Genomic DNA, 26,410 nt, shown 5'->3' with positions numbered 1-26,410 from the left:
TATGACACAATGCCCAGTGTTCAGGTTCTGAGAAATTCTGGGACTTTCTGTATGGGAATCTGCATGAGATGTCATTCTTTTTAAAATAGGGGTTTTTTTCTTACTAGAAATTAATACCTATTCATTAGATCCTATGATTCCAAAGTCAGCGGTTACATTTTCATGTGTTCACTTATGTTTTTTTTCTAACAATTTTTAAAGTATTAGCATTGAAATGAATTTAGAAAGAAGAAAAGTCAAACTGTATTAAAGCATATAAACTAAAAACCTTATACCCTGACTCCTTCGTTCCAACCTTAGCAATTCTAATGCTTCTTTCCAGACACCTGCATAGATTATGGGTCTACATTTCCTTCACAGATGGAATTATACAATATGTTTACTTTGCAACTTTATAGCTTGATATGTCTTAAGTATCTTTTCGTATCAATAGAGAATGATTCTCCTTGTAGTTTTTTTTTTTTTAAAGAGAACCTTTTTTTTTTTAAAGATTTATTTATTTATTTATGCAAGCACTGGGTACAGTCAGAAGCAGGGGAGGGTGAGAGAATTCACCAGAGTGGGGAACAGAACAGGCAGACTGACGAAGTACACTGCTGAGGGGAGCAGCAGGCGGCAGGAGAGGTCTGCGTGCCTTGTGGGACCCTCCTCCATTGGCCAGGGAGCTGCCGGGGATCAAATCGCTGCAGAGGCTGTGGGCAGCTTCGCAACCCAGCGCTCAACTGCTGCGCCACAGGGGAGGCCCTTTCCTTGTAGTTTTAAATGTGCTTAATATTCACATGTACAGATGTCCTCTGATATATTTTACAGTTCCCTTATCGATGAGCATTTATTTCATAGTCAGTTTATTATTTTCATTTTTCTTTAACAAACAATGCATAATGATGATCCTTCTCTATATATGTTTGTATATTTGTGCAAACATGTTTGAAGGATCAATTCTAGGTTGGAGATCTACTATACCAAAGTTGTGGATAAATTTTTATTTTTAATTTTGATAGGTATTCCTGAAAATCTTTCTAAAAATGAGAGTAACTTTTGCTTCATCAGCTTGCCTAAACCGGGTTAAATTAACACTCCCTATCTCGATCTGATAGGCCAAATTTAATATTTGGTAATTGCAATTTATATTTATTTAATGTAGACAAGGTCAAGCATTGTTTCCTATGTTTATTTTTCTTTTAAGATTTACTTTTCTTGGAACTCTTTCTTTAAACCCTTTGCCATTTTTATTAGCTATTCATCACATGTAAATAAATATTACACTTTAATATTCTGTCCTTATGACTAATCAGTGACTCCCTTAATATTCCTTTATAGATGGACATTTAAAACATCTCCAATTTTCCACTAATACAAATATGAATACAAAACATTTCTTTTTTTTTTTTTAAGATTTATTTATCTATTTATACAAGCACTGGGTACAGTCAGAAGCATGGGAGGGTGAGAGAATTCACCAGAGCCAGAGCGGGGAACAGAACAGGCAGACTGACGAAATACACTGCTGAGGGGAGCAATGGGTTCAGCAGGAGAGGTCTGTCGCGCCATGTGGGACGCTCCCCGGTGGCCAGGGTTCAAACCAGCGCTGCCGAGGCTGCGGGCAGCTTCGCAGCCCAGTGCTCAACCACCACCAGGGGAGGCCCAGAATACAAAACATTTCTCTGTACAGAATTTTTTTACCTTTTCCCCTTACTGTCGAGCCCCAATTGTCAGATTAAAAGATCTGCATAAAAAGCTTTTATTTCTCTTGACATTCACAGCTTTCACTGAGCAAAATTTGTCATTTGAGTAGTAAATGTTTCTAAATTTGAGATGCTTTGGGGTTGACAGTTCACATTTCACCTCAGAGCCACTCAGTAGTCTACATCCGAGACCACCCACAAAAGCTTAGAAATAAGACCCAATAACTTTTCTCCCTGAGGATAAATTGGAAACACTTTGCTTCCTTCTCCTTCCAAAATAACAATTATGGTTCATCAGTCACAGGTCAAGGGATAGATAATTTATATCATTGTAGTAGCAGGAAAATTGATACAGAAGAGGGTAGGGCCAGTGCCATTTATTCACTACCTTGTCTTGGGTGTACAGAAGTGGTGAGTCTTTTCCATGAATAGATGGGGGTAAGGAGGGCATCACTGGCAAATAGTCTCTTCACTTCCTTGGGCAATAGATATAAGGAAACCTATTCTGACTGACTGAAGCAGAGTCTGGACCTCATAGCTTCTCCCAAGGTTGATGTCAGTCACTCAGCAAAAGGGAGATGGCAAAGCCCAGGGCTGCCAGTCAGCATGCTTGAGGTGGCACCTGTATCTGTGGATATCCTCCCACCTGTGGTCCCTGGGTTCTAAAAGATCGGCTTTATTTAGCTTGTCATTTCACCATTATGACCCAAATCTGGATTTTAGTCTTTTCATTACTAAAGATATTATGATGATGATGATTATGAATGATAGTAATGACTGATATCCACCTTGCATTGGGCATTCTTGAATTCTTTCAATCTCACCTGAACACTGCCATGTCAGCACTATTACTATCTCCACTTTGCAGAGTGGAAAACATGAGAGTTTGAGAAGAAACTTGTCCCATTTTATATAAACCCAGATTGACTCATCCTAAAGTCTCTGATCCACAGTCACAACTATCAAAGTACTTCCTCAGGCATCGTTGATAATCTTGCTACTTTCTGTTAACCGCTAATTATGTATTTACATCTTGGCCAGTTTTATTTGGAGTGGGATTGAGGAGCATCCTGGGTGGAGGAAGTGATACAGAAGAAGCTTTGATTACTTCCCAGCTTGGTTGTGCACTGGGTAGTCCCATCCAGCTGTCACTATGAGCTGTCAAATCCTCTCCTTGGTTGTAAGCCCACTGCCACAGGTGGTAGTGATGAACATGGGTTGCTCTCCCTGTCACAGCAGCCTTTGCAGGGGTTCTGCCCCTGCTTTTATACAGCTGGAAACGTCCAGTGTTATTATTATTGTTGTTGTTGTTGTAATAACAAAATTTACCATTTTAACCATTTTTAAATGCACAGCTCAGAGGTGTTAGGTACATTCATGTTATGTAATAATCGTAACCATCCATCTCTAGTACTTTCTTCATCTTTCACAACTGTCCTTATTAAACAAAAGCTTCCCATTTTCCCTCCTGGCAGCCCTTTGCAGCCACCATTTTATTTTCTGTCTCTATGAATTTGACATCTCTTAGTACTTCATATGCGTGAAATCACACAGTATTTGTCCTTTCATGACTGATATTACACTTAGCATTATGTCCTCAAACTTCATCCATGTTATAGCATGTGTCAAAATTTCACTCTTTTTTGTGGCTGAATAAAGTTCTATGATATGTGTCTACTATATTTGCATATCCCTTCATCCTTGGATGGACACTAGGTTGCTTTCACTTTTTGGTTATTATAAATAATACCTCTATGAAAAGGGGTGTACAAATGTCTGTTAGAGTCCCTGCCTTCAGTTGGAATTGATGTACCACCTGGTAATTCTATGTTTAATTTTTTGAGGCTCACCCATCCTGTTTTCCACAGCAGTTGCACCATTAAAAGGGGTCCCATTGGAAAGGATCACCCTAAGTGAGGTGAACCAGAAGGAAGATGATAAATACTGGATGGTTTCACTTATATGTGGAATATAGAGATACCAAGGAAAGGGTCAACAAAGACAAACTTTATTTTTATTTTATATTTTATTTTTATTTATTTATTTATTATTTATTATTTTTATTTTTTATTTTTAAACAATATTTGTTTCCCCCCACCCCCCTCAGGTTGAGTCCCCATAGAATTTCCTTCCTCAAGGCACCCTTGCACCATCACCACAGTCCCCACTTTAAAATCAATCCTTGAAAGCTGGTTTGAGGTGTCCAGGAGAGGAAGAAGAGAGGGAAGGAGAGAAGAAGGGGAGAAAACAGGGGGGCAAGATTGCTCAATGAACTGTGATGGAAGACAATGAGTGTTTTGGTCATAGGAAAACTTTGGTGACTACACCTGAAGGGAGAAATCCTATATATGTTGTGTAAAAACACACACACACAAAAAAAAGATGAGGATATAAAATAATGGCTATGTCATTAAAAATAAAAAATAAAATAAATAAACAAAAGATAGAAAGGGCTCCAATTTCCCCACATCCTTACCAACACTTAGAATTTTCTTTTTTTGTTTCTTTATTTAACTTTGTTTTGTTTTGGTTTTTATTTATTTATTTATTTTACAATAGCCGTCCTTATGGTGTGAAGTGGTTCAACAAGCTTATGCGATAGATAGTTTATTAAAATTAGCTGACATGAGTTTCTTCCCTTTTTGATAAAAGTAAATATCTTTCCTGGTAACTTACTGATTTAAATATGGTTGTTTGGTGAAACTGCCTTTTTGGAAATTATGGCTCCCTGAGGCATTGTGGATCCTTGCATGCTATTGGATTGATTAAATTCTGACTTATCACAGAAAAGCTTGCCAGTCCTAAGTTTGTATATGCCAAATTCTGCAGTTACCTCTAAGCTATGAATGTAGCCTGACAGACTGTAAACTTCAACTTGGTCATTTAAAAAAATATCTAGTTTTCTAATTTCTCTTTTTCCTGTCATAAACTTATGAGCATTCCACTATTCTTGGATTCAAATCCAAGTCCATCTAGGAACATTTTAATTTCCCATGACTCAACTTCCTCATATTTACTATAATATTGCCTGCTACAAAGATTATAGAGACCTATCAAGGGGCTTGAGCAGAACAGGCAGTCAGCACATAGTAGCTATCATCCTCAGCATCACCATCACCATCATCAAAGTAATAGACTGCATTATTTCTTAGCAGCGTAACTTGAAAATGAATGAAAAATAGTATCATAAATAATCAAAGAAAACTCAAACAAAATTTCTAGGAAATTTTGACCAAACATAACAAGGAATGTGTTCTCTATTCCCTCCCTTCCTCTATCTAAATTAAGAATTAAGGAGTATAGAGATTCAGTATAGAACATTAGTGAGTAATAATAGAAGGTGTTTCTATAAAACTCGAGTTATAAAAGTGCTGTGATATTTGGAGCACAGAGGAGATATGCTCAAACTACTTGAATTTTATTTATGTAAACTCCCTCTTTTCTTTACATTCTATTTTTCTGTTGTCATTAAGTGGTTTTTTTAGGTCAATTTGGGATTGACCCCCAGGAGGGCGCTTGAGAGGGCCTTGAGAAACCCTCAGAGAGAGAGTTTGCCCATTTGCCACTCATTGGCTTAATTCACATGTATTTGCATCATTTCATAGACTTCTTGGGGATTTTGAAAGTAATTAATTATTTGAGTTCTAATTTTCCTAAGTGTAGAAAATAAATTATCTAGAGAGTGAAGCAAACCTTGCCTAAGAGATCAGGTAAAAAACCACACGAAACCAGAGTTTGGGCAGTTTGCTTGCTCAATTTCTCTCCCTGTTTGTGTAGATGACAAATGTTTTCCAGCCAGCCAATTCTAAGACAGGCTGCATTTTCAGTTCCAGTTTCCCATTTAGGCTGGAATTTCCTGGGTAGATTTTAGCTCTGCTTGAGGGAGCACATTGAGCCCTCCATTAGGTTCCTTTCTTTCCATTATTCCCTCCATCATCTGACTTAAATGTGGGTTTCTCTTCATTAAAATGAAATAACTTTCTAAGTAAAATAGCCTGTTATTTGCCAATTTCTCTGAAAAGAGATAGTAATTAGATGACTCAAGAACACTAAAGCAAGACTTCCAGAACAGGCCATCCATACAAACATTCATTTGTCCAAAGTGTCACTCACATTCTCTGGTGCAACCAACCCAGTAAGTGTACTGAGCAACCCATTCAGAGAACAGCTTCTTCGGGGAGTCTGAGCATCTGATGGGGACAGGCTGCTGAAAGGTGGGGTACAATGTGTGGTGCTGTGGTTGACAGGCTTCTGAGGAAAACAGAAAAAGACAAGTGCACTCTGTGGTCCTCACTGACAAGAAAAGTGGCTTGAAAAGGAGATTATGTGAACATCCCTTTAGTATGTAAACCATAAATAAATTTGTTTTCTCTAGAATTGTATTCCACATCAAATAAGCCTATCTTATATCTACCGAGGGCTGTAGTTGTCAGGTATTTCGCTAGCAATGCTAGCACTGCGAGTCCTCATTATCACGGCTAACTGACTTCTTAGTCAATGTATTTGATGCTGCAAAGTTGTGCATCATGGAGAGGGAGCGAGTGCCCTTGCCTTCCTCAGGTCAGGCCACGCTCAGTGTATAGGAAGGATTTGCTGCTGCTGCTCACAGCATTTACTCCTCACTTGGGGATAGGAGCACAGACTTTCCTTTAATCATTGATGCTGGAGAGACCTTGTATATGCTTAACTGAAGTTCTTCTCAAAATTTTGGTCTGATTTAACATTTCTGAACTCATGCCCTGGAAAGATTGTATTTACAAAATAAATAGGACTCTAGATTTTGTTTTAGGCCCAATTCACCCATCTTAGGCATGCGCATGTGTAAGTGTGTGTATATGCGTGAGTGTGCAGCTGGAAATGAGCAGAGGTAGCAGAAGCTGGTACTTCTTTACAAAGTGCTGGGATTGAAAACCTTCCATATGTCTGTGTATATTTGTGTGTGTGTGTGAAATCATGCATATGGACATACTGAAAAATAAGCATGAGTTGCCGGACAGCCATGAAGGGCATGTGTCCATATTGATCCTCTCAGGAGAGAGCCAGAAATCCACCTTTTCCCAGCTCACCTACCAGCCTGGGTGGCTCTGGATCTCCTCCACTTGGAGGAAGTCATGCCTGTTTGTAATTTGCTACAGGCCCTGAAGAATCCTTCTTCCCACTTCACACCAGCAGTGGGGGCAATTGGCACACACCCGAAGGTCAGCTCCTCTTCTGCTCAGAATGCATCAGAAAGGCCTCTCTGCAAGGCTTGCATCACCTAAGAGTGGGAGTCTGTTTATTTAGCACCTGACAACATGATTCACAATTTGGGATTAGAGTGTTTTCTCTCTAACCTAACGGTCCCTCTCTGTCCTCTCGACAGCAACACACACACACATCAGAGGGAGAAAATATCATCATCATATATTTCCACTGAAGGTACAAAAGAGGAACTAAGAAATGCATATTTGCTGTGCTAATTGAGTGGAAGAGCATGAGAAATGTAAAGTATATCTAAACCTAAATCAGTTAACTTTAAACCAGGGGTATGAAGACATGGCTAACACTATCTTCTTACACGTGTGTTCTCACTTTAGGTAAGGGTAGTGCTTTTCATGTCAAATTTCAGTAGCTTTTCACACAGATTCCCTAAAACAAAGTTAGGAAATAGTACATGAAAATGAGACATTTTTAGTTACTTCTTTAGCATCAGCAGGTGGCTTAGAACAGTTGAGGTTTTCTCTTGTTTTCTCTTGTTCTCTCAAGGCCCAAGATGAAGAAATCTTCTCATATGACTTAAAACCTAAAGATAAATTCAGTTTCCACGGCCTCTAAGAAATGACTCTGGCCCAGCCATGAAATGAGGGAGAGGCACCAAGTTCCTCTGTCTTGGAGTCATGGGGCTGAAGGAGTCCTCCCTACATTTTAGGAAAAACAGAAGCTTAAGCCTCATGTTCCAAACAGTTGATGAGCTCAGACTTGGGCCACGGTTGCCCCAGCTGCTGTCACCTACCCCTAAGCCTCCTCCTTGCCGGGGCATCTCCAGCTCCGGGCCTGGGCTCTTTCCCACTGACATATGTGGGAACTTCCTGTCCCACGGAACTTCATCCGTTTATGGAATCATTTATAGGCAATGCATTGAGACTGAGGTTTAGTTCCATCTATGTAGAACTTTCTTCCTAAAATAACTTAGGTTTAAAGCATGTGATCAAATGCAGTGCTTCTTTAACTTCAGCACATACAGATCGCCCAGAGAGCTTGTTAAAATTCAGATTCTGATTGAATAAATCAGAGTCAGAATCCAAAAGCCATACTTCTGGCAAGCCCCCAGGTGATGTCAAGGCTGCTACTGGACAGAGGACCACACCTGGTGCCACAGGGGCCTAGACTGGTCCCCCTGGATCACCCACCTCAGAATCCTGAGAGGCCCTACTCACATAGATTCAAGATGAATTGGCTTAAGGTGAAGTCCAGATAGTGGTATTGTTTTAAGCTCCCCAGATTCATAGTCAGAGTTAGGAAATCCTGCCTCCAGGGTTAAGATTTAATTTAACTGCTAAATATACAGAAGGGGAATTAAAATCCATTCCAAACCACTGCACTAACTTTTGGTGTGACTCTGGGAAAGTAATTTCCTTCTGGCCCCATCAGAGTTCCAGAGGGAATGACCGTTATTGCTTTTTTACTGAATATAGGGTCATTTGTATGAAGGAATATTTGCTGCCTTAATTTTAGCCTGGTTTTCATTCTGACAGGTCTTAACCTCATTCAGGTCAACAATATAGTATCATCCATCTAAATCCCTCTCTTTTGTTTTAATTATGAACTTTCTTTTTAAGTAAACTATGTATTTTTTTTAAGATTTATTTTTCTTTATGCATACAAGAACTGGGCACAGAGCTGCGGGGTTGGGTGAGGGAGGTAGTTAGAGGATTCACCAGAGACAGAGTGGGGAGCAGAACAGGCAGATTGACTGAAATACACTGCTGAGGGGAGCAGCAGGCGAGACAGGAGAGGTCTGCTGTGCCATGTGGGTCATCTCCCTGGATGGGGATCGAACTTAGGACCTCACGGTGATGATGCTAAGGCTTAACCCCTAGGCCACCAGGGAGGCCCTAAATTCCTTCTTTTGAGTAGTAAGGCAAACTGATTTTAAACCTCCTTTGCTCCATTTCGCATCTAGACGATGCTTCTAGACCCTGCCTTCTAAATGGACATAAGATCACTCCTTAGGGAATGAAAATTCATTCTTGGGGTATGAGGAAATCTTAGACATTACAATAGGTTGTGCACCCCACCACAGCTCAGACCTGCCTGACACAATAGTATTTCTTTGTATTTTATTTCTCCTGCTAAGAATAAACTTTAATTTAAAATATAAATCTAGGGCCTCCCTGGTGGTGCAGCGAGTTGAACGCAGCGCTGTGAAGCTGTATGCAGCCTCTGCGGTGCGGTTTCGATTCCCGGCCGACCGGAGAGAAACCCACATGGTGCAGCAGACCTCTCCTGCCTCACCCGCTGCTCCCCTCAGCAGTGTCTTCAGTCCATCTGCCTGTTCTGCTTCCCACCCTGTCTCTGGTGAATTCTCTCACCCTCCCACACATCTGACCTGTACCCCAGTTCTTGTATAAATAAATATCTTTAAAAAAAAGCAAAAGTCAAAAATATTAAAAATATATATATATAAATCTGATATCTTCCTCCTTACTGTCACGATAATGAAAAAGAAAAAGGTTGGGAAATGCTGTTCTGTTCTAAACAGAAATGCTGTTCTAAAAATAACTCAAAATAAGACAACATAAAATAAGCTGTGTGTACTTTCTGGATGGTTATCCTGAACTCTATTGGGGAGAGTTTGGAATTCCCTTTCTGACAGGTAAAATTTGGACTGAATATTACTGAATTCTAAGAGGAAACTTCAAAAGCATTTTTCTCTCTTCTCAGTACAAAAATATTCCCTCAATGAAAAATTTGAGTTCTAGAAGCATCTCAATCACTGGCCAGTCTCTGTTATTCACATGACATCTTGGAGTCCAGTGTAAAGAGGCACTGGGTGTAAATCCTGCCTCTTTCCTTCACTCTGGCTTTCAGAGTGTACAATGGAAATAAAACTTACTTGGTAAACTTGTTATTCATGGTAAAGTGTCTGTGAGCATATCACTTGAATTAAACAGAGTAGCTCCTCCCCAGACCTGACTGACTCCAGATAACTCCTTCATGAGTGAGCCTTCTGAGTTAATGGAGCAATAGGAAAGGGAGGTGAATACTCCTCTGTCCCCCTCCCAGTCCCTCTGGACAGCTGAGCCTTGGTGCCATGTATGTATGCAACAGCTCTTTCTACAGTGCTAACAACTGGGGGAGAAGAAGGTATTCCATGAAACAAAAGTTGAACCTAGATTCCATCAGCCAAGGTAGTCTCTGACTTCTTCCTGCTGTTGCAAAATGGGCCTGGAGTTACTTTAGCCAAAGTAAACACAAAAAGCTTTTTTTTTTTTTTTTTTTTTTTTTAAAGAAACCAAGAAAGAACAATACATTTAGGCCAAGGAAAGAATGAATTTTACGTAAGAGAAGAGTTGTAGTCTTTTGTGACCTCTAAAGCAAGTCCTAGCTAAAAGTGTTTATTTTGCTCCCATATCTATTATTTATTCAACCTGATTAATGCCAAGTTTTGGAATCATGGTCTTGGTGAATATAGTACTATTATTATTGTTTGAAATATGAGCTCCTTAAAGTATTCCGGCGTGAAAAGGAAAGCCAAAATAAACTAGGCTTGTTACAAGTCTGTTGTTATTTCAGAGAATCATTTTTTAAATGCATTCAGATTTGTATGCATTTAGACAGTTGTGATAAAAGCCCCACCAAGAAATTCTCAAGATGCCTTACTCTGTCATCAAGATGAGACATGTGGGTGCCTGGTGCTTTGTCAGTGCCCCCAGCACATATCTGCATGCTCACTCAACTCCATGCAGGAGTGTCCAGCACAGGTTCCTGATTGCTACTGTCAACTGCAGTTTCAGATCTAAACTGGGAATATAGCCAACTGGGACTCTTTCACACGCCTGGCCCAGTTTGTATATAATTATCAGGGTGTTACGTAAGTATCCAAGAATAGGCATATGCACATTCTACACCTGCCCTGGGTGACTTAATTCCTGTCATAATCATACGTAAACAGGTGAGGAGCAGGAGACCTGGGGCCACACAGATTGCGGGGGAAGGAGTCTAGCCAGGCTTGCTGCTGGAGGTGATACCTCAGCTCACCTGCAGAATGAATTGGCCAGATGAAAGGAGCAGGGAAAGGATGTTCCAAGCAGAGGCAGGTGTGAAAGCCAGGAGACTAGACTGCAGATGTTTGCAGTGAGGAGGCAGAGGGTTAACCAGGGACCCAGTCATGCAGAGCCTTGGCCACAGTGTTAGGGATTGCAGACTATGTCTCAGGCCAGTTTGAAGCATAGAATGGCCTTGTTGGATTTGCACAAAGAGTTAATATATTGTTGTAAAGGAATACAGTGACCCAGTCCTTCACAGTAGTAGCATCTAACCGAACTGGCAGACAGGGGTTGGACCCTATGTTTGTCTGACAGGCAAAGCACCTAGCCTGGACTTTTCCAGCATGTCTGCCCTGCCCCAGTGCCACGCATGAGTCTTAGTTACAGTAGCTGTGTGTTATTGAATTGTTTCTAATAAAGAAAAAAAAATCAGACCGCTTTCATTCTTTGTGTTATATTTTCTCTGTTCAAGACAATTCCTTGGTACTGACCAGGCATGAACCACTAGGCTGACAGCACAGTGAGGCCTACCCTGTACACAGTGATTTTTATGTGCCAGATTTTGTGGCCATCAAAACATCATTGGCCAACTCTCGCAGCACCTGCAGCCATGTGCCAACAGCATAACATTCTGGTAGTGCTAAAAACCCAACATTTTTTTTTAAATCCCAACATTTAAAAAAAAAAACTTTCTTTGGTTTAGGAAAAGGCTTGGTGACAAATTCAGAGGTTTTAACAGATCAAGTGAGAACAGAAAAGATATGTGACTTCTACAGAGAGAGGTCTGGTCTCTGGCATGACAAAACTAGGACAATGACATCTGTATATCTACTGCAGGAATTTAGTAGTCTTTAAAAGATTCAATTTACATTAGAAAATGGTGAGACATGTAGCTATTAATAAGTCATGTTGAAAAGTGAATAGCATCATTGGAGATTTGGGGTGCAGTTATTGTAGAAAGGACTCAAAATGGTGAATGGAAATTTATTCACTGCTTTTTGAAATTTGAATGATGAATAATATACATGAAATGATTTCAGGAACTCACGTTCTTTGGTTTTCCTCTCTGGCTGTTTATGGCAGACTACCTAAATATGAAAATGAGAGCCTCATTCTGTCTTTCAGATCGCTGAGGGAATGGCATACATCGAGAGGAAGAACTACATTCACCGGGACCTACGGGCAGCTAATGTCCTGGTCTCTGAATCACTCATGTGCAAAATCGCTGATTTTGGTCTTGCTCGAGTAATTGAAGATAACGAGTACACAGCAAGGGAAGGTATGTTCTGTAACAATTCTTTAGATGGTCTGTTGTTGTTCAGGTTTATTTTCTTTTTTGGCCTGTTTTTTACTAAGCAATTACAATAGTCGTCATTTAAGAAAGAACTCATTCGGTAAAATATTCACAATGTGCTTGTCTGTTGATGTGAATTTACTCACTGCTTAGTCTCACCTGTCCTTATGAGAAGCACACTGTCGTCATCAGTTCATCCTAGGCAGATCATCTTGCTACCCAGACCCTAAATGCTCGATAATAAAAACAAGAGACAGTAAAGTTAGGAGTTACATCTGAAATTCCTATTGGTATGGGCTAAAAAACATTTATCCACTAAAATATATACATCAAGAGATATTTGTGTTTCATATAAACATAATGTGGGTTCATTAGAGAAAATCTGACCACTAAATGATGCTTTAGAGTCTGGTGTTCAGGGAGAAAAGTTCAAGCTCAGAATAGAGGCCTTTACTTACTCTGTCATGTTTTTTGTCTTGTTTATAACACACAAGTTATTATACCCTGTTAGGATACAGAAGAAACAATGCTTCTTAAGAGAGGAATACCCACAGGGAAGCAAAAGATGGAGGCAAACATTTTTAGCATAACATCTTTTTTGTGCCATGCACATGTTACCAATTTAAAATACATTATTAAAATTTTCCTAAAAGAAGGAAAGTGTGAGTGTTGCACACCCATGAATTTTATTGTTTCTACTAGAAGGGTTAAATAAGACTCTTGTCTTCTCTTGTAGGTGCTAAATTCCCCATTAAGTGGACAGCTCCGGAAGCCATCAATTTTGGATGTTTCACTATTAAGTCTGATGTTTGGTCCTTTGGAATTCTCCTGTATGAAATTGTCACCTATGGGAAAATACCCTATCCAGGTATCATTTACTTTCATTCAAGTAGTATATATTAGACAAATACTAAACAGTATAAGGCATAAAAAAATAACTCTGCACAAACTAAGAATAAGCCCCTGTGCTATAACCTTGGTTTTGATTATCTTTATTGGAAATGTTCTCAAATTTGCTTAGACACTTCTCTGCCTTCTCACTTAATTGAGTGCATGTGCTTTTCCTTCACTAATTAATTCTACCACTTAGTACCTAGAGTGGACCTGCACCATCACAGGTGCTATGGATATGATGCTGGATTAGAGGTAGACACTGCTTCTTCTAAGCAGAGCACCTGATGGAGGAGGAAACAGAAATGAAAACTTGCAGTGCATTTTTGTTAGTTTTGAAACAGGATTTCAGTAAAATGCTTTGGAAGCCCTGGCTTTCAGGAAAATAACTACCTCTGTTCATCAGCGAGAGATTCTTCAGATCTTTAACTGTGGGGATGAGGACATCATTCACTGTTTCCAGATTCCTAGCACCTGAAACCTTGAGGCAGCATCTACTCACCTCTCGTTTCCCAGGATCTGTGCAAGAATAGGGTTTTCCCCTAAGCCTGCCCCTTCTTATTAATTTATGATTTTAAACAAAATTTATGGATAAGGCAAATTTAAAAGAAAATCTTCAGTGTTTAAACATTCCCTTATTTAGAAACTGCCTGAGGGTGCCAGGCACGCTTGATGTGTGCCAGGAATTAGCCATCACAGCACTGCCCAAGAGCTAATTCTAGTAGCAAGAGGATGATAATATTCAAAGAGCCACCAGTCTGTTGGATGGTGAAGCTGCTGCGGAGATTGGTGTAGCATTCTCTAGTGGGAGGGGGCTGCTGGGTTATACAGTGATCCTGGTGGCAGTAGGACTTCAGAAAGGAAGCCATCGGGCCATGCCCAGGGCCTGAGTGTTCACAGGGGAACAGACAGGACCTGGGCCCCCAAATGGCAGTAGGTCATTTTCTTTGAGCCTCCATGAGTAATTGTTGAATGAATGAATAAAGTAAATAAATGGTCCTCACACTATTGTTGAGGAAGTAGGGGTGGTGTTGAAGGAGAGAACCTTAGAGGTTCCAGAAGAACATCTCACTGCATGAGAAGGATGCCAGGAAGCCTCTTGGTCTTTGTGCTTTTGATCATCCTCGATGCTGTGTGGGGATAAGCAGCAGAGAGGCGGGCACTGGGCACCGGCTGGAGGGGAAAGCACAGTGGGCTGTCCCCTGAAATCCCCCTTGTGCAACCATTTTGTGTTCTAACAGCCACTCTGCTCCAGACACTGAAGGTAATGAGTTAGCACTACAGCAAAATAGGAAAGGTATTTCTTCATCTACCCTGATACCTACATCGTATGTCCACTTCTATAATCTATATCAGTCACTGGGGAAAGAGTATTTATTCAGATCACAAGTATAATCTGGTACCTGATCAGAGAAACATAGAGCCTCCTAAAATGATGTGTGCCGTATGAATAGACACTGCACGGGGTGTTCAGTGAGGTGCAGCATGGAGCTGGACACTTGCCATAGAGCCCAAGTTCCTGGCAGAGCCTCTTCTGAACCCCAGGCCTGTCTGCCTTCCAACACCTCACTTTTACCCACTGTGCTTAGTGCTCAGGATTTGAAAACATTGTGGGTGGGGCCTTCCCGGTGGTGCAGCGGGTTGAGCACAGCGCTGTAAAGTTGTCCGCAGCCTCTGCAGTGCCGTTTTGATTCCCAGCAGGCCAGGGAGATTCCCACATGGTGCAGCAGACCTCTCCTGTCGCGCCCGCTGCTCCCCTCAACACTGTCTTTCAGTCCATCTGCCTGTTCTGCTCCCCACTCTGTCTCTGGTAAATCCTTTCACCCTCCCGCTCCTCTGGCTTGTACCCCAGCTATTGTATAAAGAAAGAAAAAAAGAAATATAAAAACAAGAAAAGAAAACATTGTGGGTGGAAAAGTCTTTAAAAATATAAGGAACTAGTAGAAAAATGGTGAGAATCACACACACACACACAAACACACAAACACATGTTATAACTCACCAGAAACCATTGGCTTGATCCTTCTCCAGTTAATTTGTTCTTTGTGAGAACTGACGTGTGAAAACCTTGGGGAGTTCTGGACTGATAAGATTTTTTTAAATATATTTATTTACATATTTTTTTACACTGTTGTTCATTTTTGTACAATGTTTGATTTCTCCTGTCAGGTGTAGTCCCCATAAATTTCCCACCAACAAGTTACCTGAGAACTGTCACTATAATTTCTTGTGCTCTTCCCTCCTCTGCTTCAAGCCCTCTCCCTCCCCGCTGCTGTATGTCCCTGATTTATACTTTGCCTGTTTTGTCTTTTTTTTTTTTTTCTGACTGCTTATTGTTTTACCTATATTCCTTCTTGTAGTGCCAGCAAGGCACAGTGCACATTCTCTATGGACCTGGGCAGATGGGTAAAGGAGGAGTCCTGGAGCCCTCAGTTGCTTTTTCAGGCTTTTAATAATCTTTCTACACCATTTGTAGTGAGGCAGCCAGGAACAGGATGGGCATGAGGGCATAAAGGTGAATCTTCATTCTTTCTGGGCTCTCTGGCATTCTCCCATGGTCTCTCCACTGGTCTCCACTGCACTCCGCTGCACGGTTCTCTGCTGCCTCCTGCCCTCTGCTCTGCCTTTATATGCTCCGTCTCTCTCAGTTGCGCCCACTCACACATGCCCACATCATGCTCCAGGTGCCACCCATCAGGCATGTACCTGAAAGACCACAGGTATCGATGCCAATGGCGGGAGGACAGAAAAACCTGATTACTTCCATTTATCCTTCACTCCTATAAATGAAACCATCCAATATTTTTCCTTTTCCTTCTGATCTAGTTCACTGGGCATAATCTCTTCCAACTCCATGCTGCTGCAAATGGCATGAGTTTATCTTTTTGATTGCTGAATAGTATTCCATGTGTATATATACCACATCATCTTGATCCAGTCATCTATTTTGGGGCATTTAGTTTGTTTCCATATCTTAGCTATTTAAGTAATACTGCATAAGTGTAGGAGTGTAGGCTTCTTTTTGAATTAATGTTTTTGTGTCTTTTGGGTAGATTCCTAGGAGTAGAAGAGCTGGGCCTTAAGGTATCTCCATTTTGAGTAGTTTGAGGGTCCTCCACACAGCTTTCTGTAGTGGTTGGATCAGTGTGCATTCCCACCAACAGTATACAAGGGTTCCTTTTTCTCTACATCCATGCCAGCATTTGTTGTTGCCAGTTTTTTTAATATGGGCCATTCTCACTGGTGTGATGTGGTATCTCATTATGGTTTTGATATGCATTTCCTTGATTATAAGTGATGTCGAGCATTTTTTCATATACCTGTTGACCATTTGCATTTCCTCTTTGGAAAAGTGCATATTTAACTTTTCTGCCCATTTTTTGACTGGACTGTTTGTTTTTGTTGAGTCACATGACTTCTCTGTAGATCTTTGAAATCATACACTGGTAAGATTTTCCACTCACAAGAAGTATATGTCATGAGACAGTATAGCATTAGATAATGTGAACAGAATCCAGCAATCCTAGTTACTTAAATATCAGGATTGGTTCACAGGCAACAAAGACATTGGTGAACACTGTCAAAATATGCCACATTTATCACTATTATAAAACTGCTTACAGCAGAGACCCCATGGTGAGTTATCTGAGAGTATGTTCTTTACTTGGAAAAGTGTTGGATATGTTCAGTTTTTTGTTTTTATAAAAAAAAAAGTGTTTAGGAGCCATATGACTAGCTTAGTAAAATTAAAAAGAGAAAAAGGACATAAAATCAAATGTAAAGTGAACACATTTATTGAGAGAGAAAAAAGACTAAAAGATGTCACATACCAAAACATTACTATCCTTGGTCAATGAGATAGTATGTTACTGATTTTCTTAATAAATCTCGTTCTAATTTTTTGCAATTTTGTTTTTGTTAAATATGTTAATTCTGTCTAAGAAATAGATGCTCGTTAAAAAGTCAGGTAGTGCAAATGGCTTCTAATGAAACATTGCTTCCCTGGCATGTCTACTGATGCCTTCTGGAGCTTCTGCTTTCAGGAGTCTTGGTAATTTATTTTAGTATTTGCTGCTCCTAAGTATTATGCTATTATCTCTTAAGTAAAGCTCCCCCCCTGCTTTACTTATTATTAAATAACATGTCACATGGGGCCTCCCTGGTGGTGCAAGGGGTTAAGCACAGCACTGTGAAGCTGTCCACAGCCTCTGCAGCACAAGTTCGATCCCCTGTAGGCCAGGGATCTACCCACATGGCATAGCAGACCTCTCCTGCCTCACCCACTGCTCCCCTCAGCAGTGTATTTCAGTCATTCTGCCTGTTCTGTTCCCCATTCTGTCTCTAGTGAATCCTCTCACCCACCCTGCACCTCTGGCCTGTACCCCAGTTCTTGTTGCATAAATAAATAAATCTTTAAAAAAAGACTTAAAAAAATAATATGTTACATGGTTCTAGATTCAAGAGACAAAAGAATTACATGGTACAAGTGTATCCTTTACTCCATTCTCCAGCCATACAAACCCCTCTGTAACCCCCTAGGCAACCACTATTATCAATTTCTGTCTTGATTAAAGACCTTCCAGAATGCCCATACAGATCTAATTAGAAGCACACTAAATATACTTATTGGCCTCATGCCAAAACTGATGACACTGACATAGAACATGTCTCTGGGAACAGGAGACTAAATCATATCATTCATCCATAAAATGACATTAAAATGCTAGCTGTCAACTATTATTGTGTGGTAATGTGGTGTAGGTGTAGCAATTCCCAGTTGTAATCCTACTCATCAAAAATGGGTGCTATGGGGGCCTCCGTGGTGGCTCAAGGGGTTAAGACGCAACCTATGAAGCTGTCCGCAGCCATTGCAGCACGAGTTCAATCCCTGGCCATGGAGATACCCATAAGGTGCAGCAGACCTCTCCTGACTGCTCCCCTTAGCAGTGTATTTCAGTCGATCTGCCTGTTCTGATCCCCACTCTGTCTCTGATGGATCCTCTCACTCCCCACAACTCTGGCCTGTACCCCAGTTCTTGTATGTATAAATAAATAAATCTTTAAAAAAAATGGGTACTATGAACAGCACATCACAAACTTCCTTGCTCATTGGAATATAATTCAGTAAAGGGTTTTCTCATAACATGCTCATTACAAAAGGGTTTTATATTAATTACTTGTATTTTGGATAAATCTCAAAAATCCTTTGTTGTCAGTTACTGTTACTTCAACAACATTTTTTAATGTTTTCAGATTTTTAGCTTCCATAGACTCAAAGGAGGAAATGTTTTATTTTGTTTTTCAAGTATTCACTTATTCTCACTGATGAGTGAAACCCAAATGCACTGTTGTTGCTGTGCATGACTTTGGGGTTTGTCTGCATGAAAAGTGGAGACATCAGAATTAATATGCTGCATCTAATTCATACTTAGAAGACCGAATACATTCCCAAATAACATTTTCTGTTGAAAGACTCATCTCCTAAATAAAATTAAATAACTAAATAATTAGGATTATTGAATTTGCTTAGGTTATGAATGCTGATATGCCAAATATTTTCACCTAAAATTTTAAACAAATTTCTTTCACTGACTCCAGCTCTGAAGTAACTTCTGGGCCATGGACTGAGGGTTTCTGAATTCATCCTCTGCCTAGAATCTCGTTTCCTCTTTGGAAGAACTCATATTCTCTCTTCATCCTGGAAATTTCACGGCAGTGTACCTTGGTGGTTTTTATGTTATGCTGGGAACTTGTTTTGGCTCTTCTCTTTGGAAACGCGTAGTCATAAATTCTGGGAAATTTTCATATATTGCTTCTCTGAAAATTTCCTCTTGTCCATTTTCATTTCTCTTTCTGAATCAAGCGCTGACAAGATGGCGGAGCTCCTGAATGACTGTGAGTCCCACCTCTATTCTTTTGTCCCTATCCTTTTGTCCTTCTACTCTGCTCGTAGGCCTTGCCGTCCCACCCTTTCACGATGAGATGTTTAATGAGGATAAGGGGCCTGGACCACAGGGCTCACTCACCAGCACCCTCGAGGGGCAGGATAGCAGGTCTTTACTCCAGGGCCATCCAGTTTCTTCAGGAGATCGTCTCCCTGGCCCTGCTTGTGGATTTGAGCCTGACTTAGCATTCTGGAGGTGCACTGGGGAGTGGACAGCAACATCTTGTGTGTGCATGTGTGTGTGTTTGTATTTAAATGTGATAAATAACATAGAATAAAATGTACCATTTGAAGCATCTCCAGGTATACACAGCGCAGTAGTGTTAAGTCTGTTCACAGTTGTGTGGCCATTGTCACTATTTCTTGAAGAACTTCTTCATCTCCCCAAACCAAACATCTTTACCCCGCTAAATAGTAATTTCTTAACCCTTAACCCCTGGCAAGCTCTATTTTACATTCTCTATGAATTTGACTCCTCTAGCCACTTCCTGTAAGTGGAATCATGCCATATTTGTCCTTTCGTGTCTGGCTTATTTCACCTCAGCGTGATTTGCCCCCGGCTCAAGCATGATGTGTCAGCAGTGTCTCGCTTTTCTGTGCTGAGCCTTTCTCCATGTCGTCCATCCCACACTTTACCCTCCACCTCCGTTGGCCCTGGGGGTCCCAAGTGTGCAGCTTCTGCCCTTCCACTGACACTTCACTGTGTTAACACTTAACTACTGTAACCTGGAGCGCTCACCTGGTGAGCACTGAGTGCAGAGTGCTGTGGCCACAGACACTGCCACCACCCCATATGAGCTGACTCCACCTGGAGCCCCCAGGGCAAGGTGGATGAAGCAGCTGTCTGATTGATGGCGTGGCTCCTGTGCCATCTGGTTTCACATTCCTCCTTTTGTCTCAGACCACTTCTGACTCTCCTTACTAGGGTCTCCTAATTTTATTAAATGGAGTTATAGTTTCTGTTTCTTGTTCTTTTTGGTTTTGTTTGGGGATAGATTTAAGGGGCCTGGGGGTGGGGGCTAAAGGTCCTTACTTCAAGTATCTTAAAACCAATATTGTAATCACATTTATGTTTGCAGTTTCTATAGAAAATAATGGGATCTTTATAGGTGGTGTTTTGGTTTTTCTTACAAAGAGAAAAGAGGTTTGAAAATGATAAAGTTTTCTGAGGCATCACATCTTTTCTGTTTCTGACCAGAAATATCTAGCATCTTCATGCTATATGTAAATCAGAATCAAGAAACTCATTGTATTTACATGCTCCTTCAGTCAGAAGCAATGCTCAGAAAAAATAATAGCCTCCCCTTTTGGTAGTATTGTTGGTGGGAAATTGGTTCTGTGGTAGCTGGTACTTCTGTGTGTACACACACACACACACACACACACACTCACACATACTCACACACATGGGGCTCTGTGTCTTTGATGACTGTCATGGCTCCTGGAGCTGCTGGGCTCCCATCTCCTGTCACTAACCCTTATTCCTATATTAATCTCTGATAAACTGCCTTTTGCTCCTTCCTCTGCTCCTTCACTAATTTTTTTTTAAAGATTTATTTATGCAGGGCCTCCCCAGTGGCACAAAGGTTGAGCGCTGGGTTGTGAAGCTGCCTGTAGCCTCTGCAGCACTGGTTCGATCCCCGGCACTGGGTGAGGGTCCCACATGGCGCACAGACCTCTCCTGCCGTGCCCGCTGCTTCCCTCAGCAGTGTACTTCATCAGTCTGCCTGCTCTGCCCTCCGCTCTGACTCTGGTGAATTCTCTCACCCTCCCACACTTCTGACTGTACCCAGTGCTTGTATAAATAAAATAAAGCTTAAAAAAAAGATTTATTTATGCATACAAGAGCTGGGGTACAGGCCAGCAATGCGGCGGGTGAGAGGATTTACCAGAGACAGAGTGGGGAACAGATCAGGCAGACTGACTGAAATACATTGCTGAGGGGAGCAGTGGGCACGACAGGAGTGGTCTGCTGTACCATGTGGGTTGCTCCCTGGCCGGCCAGGGATCTAACTGGTGCTGTAGAGGCTGCAGATTGCTTCATAGTGCCCCTTGCGCCACCAGGGAGGCCTTTGCACCACCAGGGAGGCCCGCCTTCACTAATTATTAATTTGTGCGAATGCCTACCCACTCCAGATGTCACTTCCTGCCCTCCACCCCCCTCCCTCTCCTGAGGGTATCTTCCCCGTTGGACTGTATATCACTTGAGGACAAGACTGTCTTACTCATCTTTGTATCTCTTAGAGCTCTGTGCTGGCTCATAACCATGGAGAGTATACCACAAATGCTCATTGAAAGAATGAAGGATGGAATATGAAATTGTTTGCCTCTTAAGATCACTAGCCCATGGGTATTTGCTTTCCTTAACTTACCAGAAGACCAGTGACCAACTATCAGGTTTAATCTTAGGGTCTGGTAGAGTTCATTCTTCTCCTCTCTTTTTTCCTCAAGTCTTGTCATTTAACAGCCGATTTTGTTTCTTGGTTTACTTGTATATTAAAAGATAGATTTTAGATTTCCTTGTTTTTATTTCTCTTCTCAAGTCGAGTTCTCCAAGCACAATCCACATCACTGATATTCTTCAGAGTTAGGAGAACATAAAAGAATGAGGAAGAAAATGTCTGCAGCGAGATAAGGGGCCCTAAAAAGTTTAACTTCTTGGGCACACTCTGACCTTTTATGCAACGGAGAGTTCTCCAGGAAGAAAGTGAGAAAGACAGTTCCCACCAAGTTTGCAGACTGCGGTTGCTGTCACCCTGGATACTAGCCCTCCCATCAGCACCACAGCCTTTCATTCAAGACACAGGTAGACGGAAACGTGGTGATTTCTTCTCAAATGTATCCAAGTAAACTTGGCTCATATAAGGGCCAATGCAATACTGAAGCCACATAATTCCATGGAGCACAGAGCCCCAAATAAAGAAAGTGATGCAAATCAGCCCCTTGGCTTCAAGCAATGAGAATCAAATAAATTCTTCCAGTTATAACATTTCGGTTACACAAATATTTGAAGATGGTGTTTCGAAAGTATACTTGAGCAAAATTAATTCACTATGTAAACAACTCTCAAGAGATCTTAATGATTATAAAGTTTGCTTGGATCTTTCAGTTTCAAAAACAAAGGCTCTTCCAAGACAGAAATAATCATGTCTTCTTTCAGGGCTCTAAATCCAGGCAGGGTCCTTTAGTCATTGTATCCTTAGAAGAAAGGTTAGAGTATTGGTAGCTTTCTAAAAAATCAATTTGTTTAGGGCCCCCCCTGGTGGCTCAGGCGGTTGAGCGCCGCGCTGTGTAGATGTCTGCAGCCTCTGCAGGGCAGGTTCGAATCCAGCTGGCTGGCTAGGGTCCCGCATGGCGAGCAGACCTCTCCTGGCTCACCCGCTGCTCCCCTCAGCAGTGTATTTCGTCAGTCTGCCTGTTCTGTTCCCCGCTCTGTCTCTGGTGAATTCTCTCCCCACCCCCCACCCCCCACCCCGTGCATCTGGCCTGTACCCCGGTTCTTGTACAAATTAAAAAAAATATTTGTTTATCCCAGATGATTAGTGACCCATAATATGAAAGATATTGATTAGAAAATAAATTCAAAAGGTTTTGTTTCAGGGCCTCCCTTGTGGCCTATGGGGTTAAGTCTCAGCACTACCACCATTACGGCCTGAGTTCAATCCCTGGCCAGAAAACTAACCCACATTTGGTATGACCTCTTGCCTTGCCCACTGCTCCCCTCAGCTGTGTATTTCAGTAGATCCACCTGTTCTGCTCCCCACTCTGTCTCTGGTGAATCCTCTCACTTCCCCACCCCATATGTCAGGCCTACACCCACACACAAAAAAGGTTTCTTTCAAATCTAATAAAAGGCATATTCTCTAAAGATGCTAATTACCTTTTACAACCTTTCCAGTGACCACAGGTAGTAAAATCTGTGACTATAGACAGGAGATAGGCATGAAAAGGGAAGGAAATTAATTCAGTGCCTCATATGCCAGATAGTGTATGTACTCTACATGGAGTATATACACCTAGGGGCACTCATAGGCCTGCAGGATAAGTTCTCCACTAGACAGGCAAAAGGTCCAGATATGGCTCAGTAGAGATGAAACTGCTAAGTGTACACTATACTCTGTCCCATTTTAATAATGCAGGCAAAGCTTATTAAAAATGAAAGACAGCAGGGCCTCCCTGGTGGCTCAAGGGGTTAAGACACAACCTATGAAGCTATCCGCAGCCACTGCAGCGTGAGTTTGATCCCAGCCAGGGAGCTACCACATGGCACAGCAGACCTCTCCTGACTCGCCCGCTGCTCCCCTCAGCAGTGTATTTCAGTCAGTCTACCTGTTCTGTTCCCCGCTCTGTCTCTAGTGAATCCTCTCACCCCCCACACCTCTGGCCTGTACCCCAGTTCTTGTATGCATAAATAAATGAATCTTTTTTTAAAAAAAGTTCAGCTTCTAAACTAACCTGAGACACTGACCATATTAAAAGCCACCCAGAGCTCAGTAGGAATAGTTACCTAGTTTCCTTACCAGATATGGAGAATGTACAAATTCCAGAGTCAACATGAACTTTGACCCTGGGCTGAAGTAGAGACTGAAACTATTTAATGATTGGAATCTAATCACCTAGTCTGATGGATTTAAGGTGCCTGACTTCCTTAAGTAAACTTAGAGTGAAAGCTGATTTTTAAAAAATAATAATGGTATGAGATAATGTATGTAAAATTTTTCCTTGGTGTTACAGGTGAAAGCTGAAAAAATATCACAAAAGAAATTGAGATTAAAGATTGGGACTGGGTTTAAATAATTAATTCAAAAAGTTTCAGTTAAGTCCATATCCTTGCATCATGCAGGAGAACTTGCTTTGTCTTCTAATTATTGTTGGGGTACCATTCAATAAGGTTAAAGCTAATTCCCCCCCCACCCCAATCCCACCAGCAAGGTGTTTGGGAGGCATGGTTAGATAAGAGGATGGATAAGTTTCCCTCCAGGCCAAGGCTATAAGACATACCAGCTTGACCAGTAAAGCCAGCCCCACTCCAGGAATGCAGAAGCAGAGGCCAGGACATGTTTCCTTGTCAAAGGCCAGCACCCGAGACCAGACATCCCAGCAGGTATTGGTGCAAACTAGTAGCCCAAGTTAGAAAGCCCAAGAAAACAATAAAAAAGAGACCCTCAAATCCTCCCTTGGGGCAGACCACTCCTGTCTTGCCCACTGCTCCTCTTAGCAGTGTATTTCAATAAACCCACCTTTTCTGTTCTTCTCTGTCTCTGGTGAATTCTTTCACCCCAGCACCTCTGGCCTTACCCCAATATTTCTTCCCATTACACTTACCATGTTTGATTGGTTTTTCTCTTTGGCAAATTGATGCTGTTCTCATCCCCTTCCTACCAAAACTTACATATTTAGTTACTCATAGAAATTTCCTCATCTTCCGCATCCATTTTTTAGGGTTGCAGTAATGAAGTACCACAGATTGGTGCCTTGAACAACAGACATTTATTTTCTCAAAATCTTGAAACTCAGAAATCTGAGTGTAATGTGTCAGCAGGGTTGGCTTCTCCAGAGGTGTCTCCTTGGCTTGCAAATGGTTGTCTTCCAGCGTCTTCTCATGTCTTCCTCTATGCCTGACCCCCCACTGTCCTCTTCTCTTATTATTACACCAGTCAGATTGATTAATGCTTACTCCAAAGGCCTCATTTTATCTTGATTACCTTTCAAAAATCCTTACCTCTACAGGACTCAGTGCAGTGCCTAGCAGCCTCTAAGCTTGTCAAGAATGGATGCAGGATGTGGGCAGCAAAAAGGCCACTTCAATGCTTACATCTCTGTTAAGTTTCTAAGTGGTTTGTTTTATGTTTTGTTCTGCCTTAGGGAGAACAAATGCAGATGTGATGACTGCCCTGTCACAGGGCTACAGGATGCCCCGCATGGAAAACTGCCCAGAGGAGCTCTATGACATCATGAAAATGTGCTGGAAAGAAAGGGCGGAGGAGAGGCCGACATTCGACTACCTACAGAGTGTCCTGGATGATTTTTACACGGCCACAGAGGGCCAGTATCAGCAGCAGCCTTAAAGCCAGGAAGAGTCGGAGCCACACACAGAGACAGCTGCCTTATTACAAAAGGAAAAATAACAATCACTAGTTGCACTAGTTACCCATGTGCTGGAATCATCTGCCACCCCCGCTTCCTGAGAGTGAAGCTACATTACTCAGGAAGAACACGCTGGATGTGGGAAAGTGTTCTCATTGCCTGACAATGCCTACCAGTTTGCAGCTTGGACTCTTCCCAGTTGGCAGTCTGTTTTGCCAGACCAACATCTGACAGCCTTCTGAGAAGAAAACACCTCTGCTGTCCAAAAATGAACCCTCTTTGACCCCCTTGTTTACAATTGGACATGTAACTCAAAGGTTCAGAGGCCATTTCAATCAATTCCAAATAGCAGCAGAACTGAACTCACCTATTATCTAGGATATCAGATGCCTATCTGGACACTTCTCTGTAGTCTACCTATGCTTTGGTGTATGTTTAAAATTACTAATCCTACCTATTAGGTGAAGTCAGAACCTTGAAAATAGCTTTTCTGGATTTTAGTGATTGCCCCTCCTAAACCTTGAGGCTGTTAAACATTTTCTTCCAAGGTGTGAAGCAGTGGCAGCCTTGGCCTCCTTCTGCCCAGGGCCGCTCCTGAGATGCCACCTGCTGTGTTACCTGTGGGACTGACTGCCAGGGGCTTGCCCAAACCACCCAGGGGAGAGGAGAGCCTCAGAAAATGCTCTCACTTGAGAAGACACCTTTGTAATGATACAAAATTTTAGATGCAACAATTTTCTATATACAGACTTTTTTGACAATGCCGTCTAGAAGTGTAGTAAGATTTTCATCTCTGCAGAACCTATAAGGCCTTCTAAAATGAAAATGTTCTATATTGCTTCAAATGTTTTCATGATCAAATATTCTTTAGTTGCACTTTGGAAAGTAAAAAGGCATCAAAGGATAAAAGAGTTTTTGTTTACTTTTTCTACTGTACACTCTGTGGAAATTGGTCTCTGTGGTATTTGGCTTTTGCTGTTTTGTATATATCTAATATTTCTATTTTTTTTATTCTATTTTAATACACTTGGTCAAACTAAATCTCAAGCTTTTTACTTACGGTTAACATTTCCAACTATGATAAAGGTAAAAATGAGGTCCTGTTGGGGTGAAATGAGAGGAAATTCCACATAGCTGTAAGTTCTACTGTCTTCCTTTGAGCATTTTCTGATGAGAGAACTGAGGGGATTGGTGGTCTGGATGCCTGACCAGCCCTTTATAGGACCAAGTTGGATTGATTTTCAAATAGGTTTAGCAGGCA

The 26,410-nt window shown here is 41.4% G+C and overlaps 1 protein-coding gene across 3 annotated transcripts in view; it reads left to right on the top strand.

Annotated features, from left to right (window-relative positions):
• Nucleotides 1-25,130, top strand: part of LYN (LYN proto-oncogene, Src family tyrosine kinase) — a gene marked incomplete at both ends in the record, with an annotated part of 64,607 nt that extends 39,477 nt beyond the window's left edge. For all 3 annotated transcript variants that reach the window (XM_084230801.1, XM_084230803.1, XM_084230802.1), the window contains 3 exons: nucleotides 12,059-12,212; nucleotides 12,964-13,095; nucleotides 24,928-25,130. In XM_084230801.1, coding sequence (XP_084086927.1) covers nucleotides 12,059-12,212; nucleotides 12,964-13,095; nucleotides 24,928-25,130 — 489 coding nt within the window. The remainder of the gene's footprint in view (nucleotides 1-12,058; nucleotides 12,213-12,963; nucleotides 13,096-24,927) is intronic.
• Between the last annotated feature and the right edge of the window lie 1,280 nt (nucleotides 25,131-26,410).

This window comes from Talpa europaea (genome assembly GCF_964194135.1).
Source record: "Talpa europaea genome assembly, chromosome: 3".
Lineage (NCBI taxonomy): Eukaryota > Metazoa > Chordata > Mammalia > Eulipotyphla > Talpidae > Talpa > Talpa europaea.
Note: the sequence above shows the minus strand (reverse complement) of the source record. Positions and strands in the feature narration are given on the sequence as shown.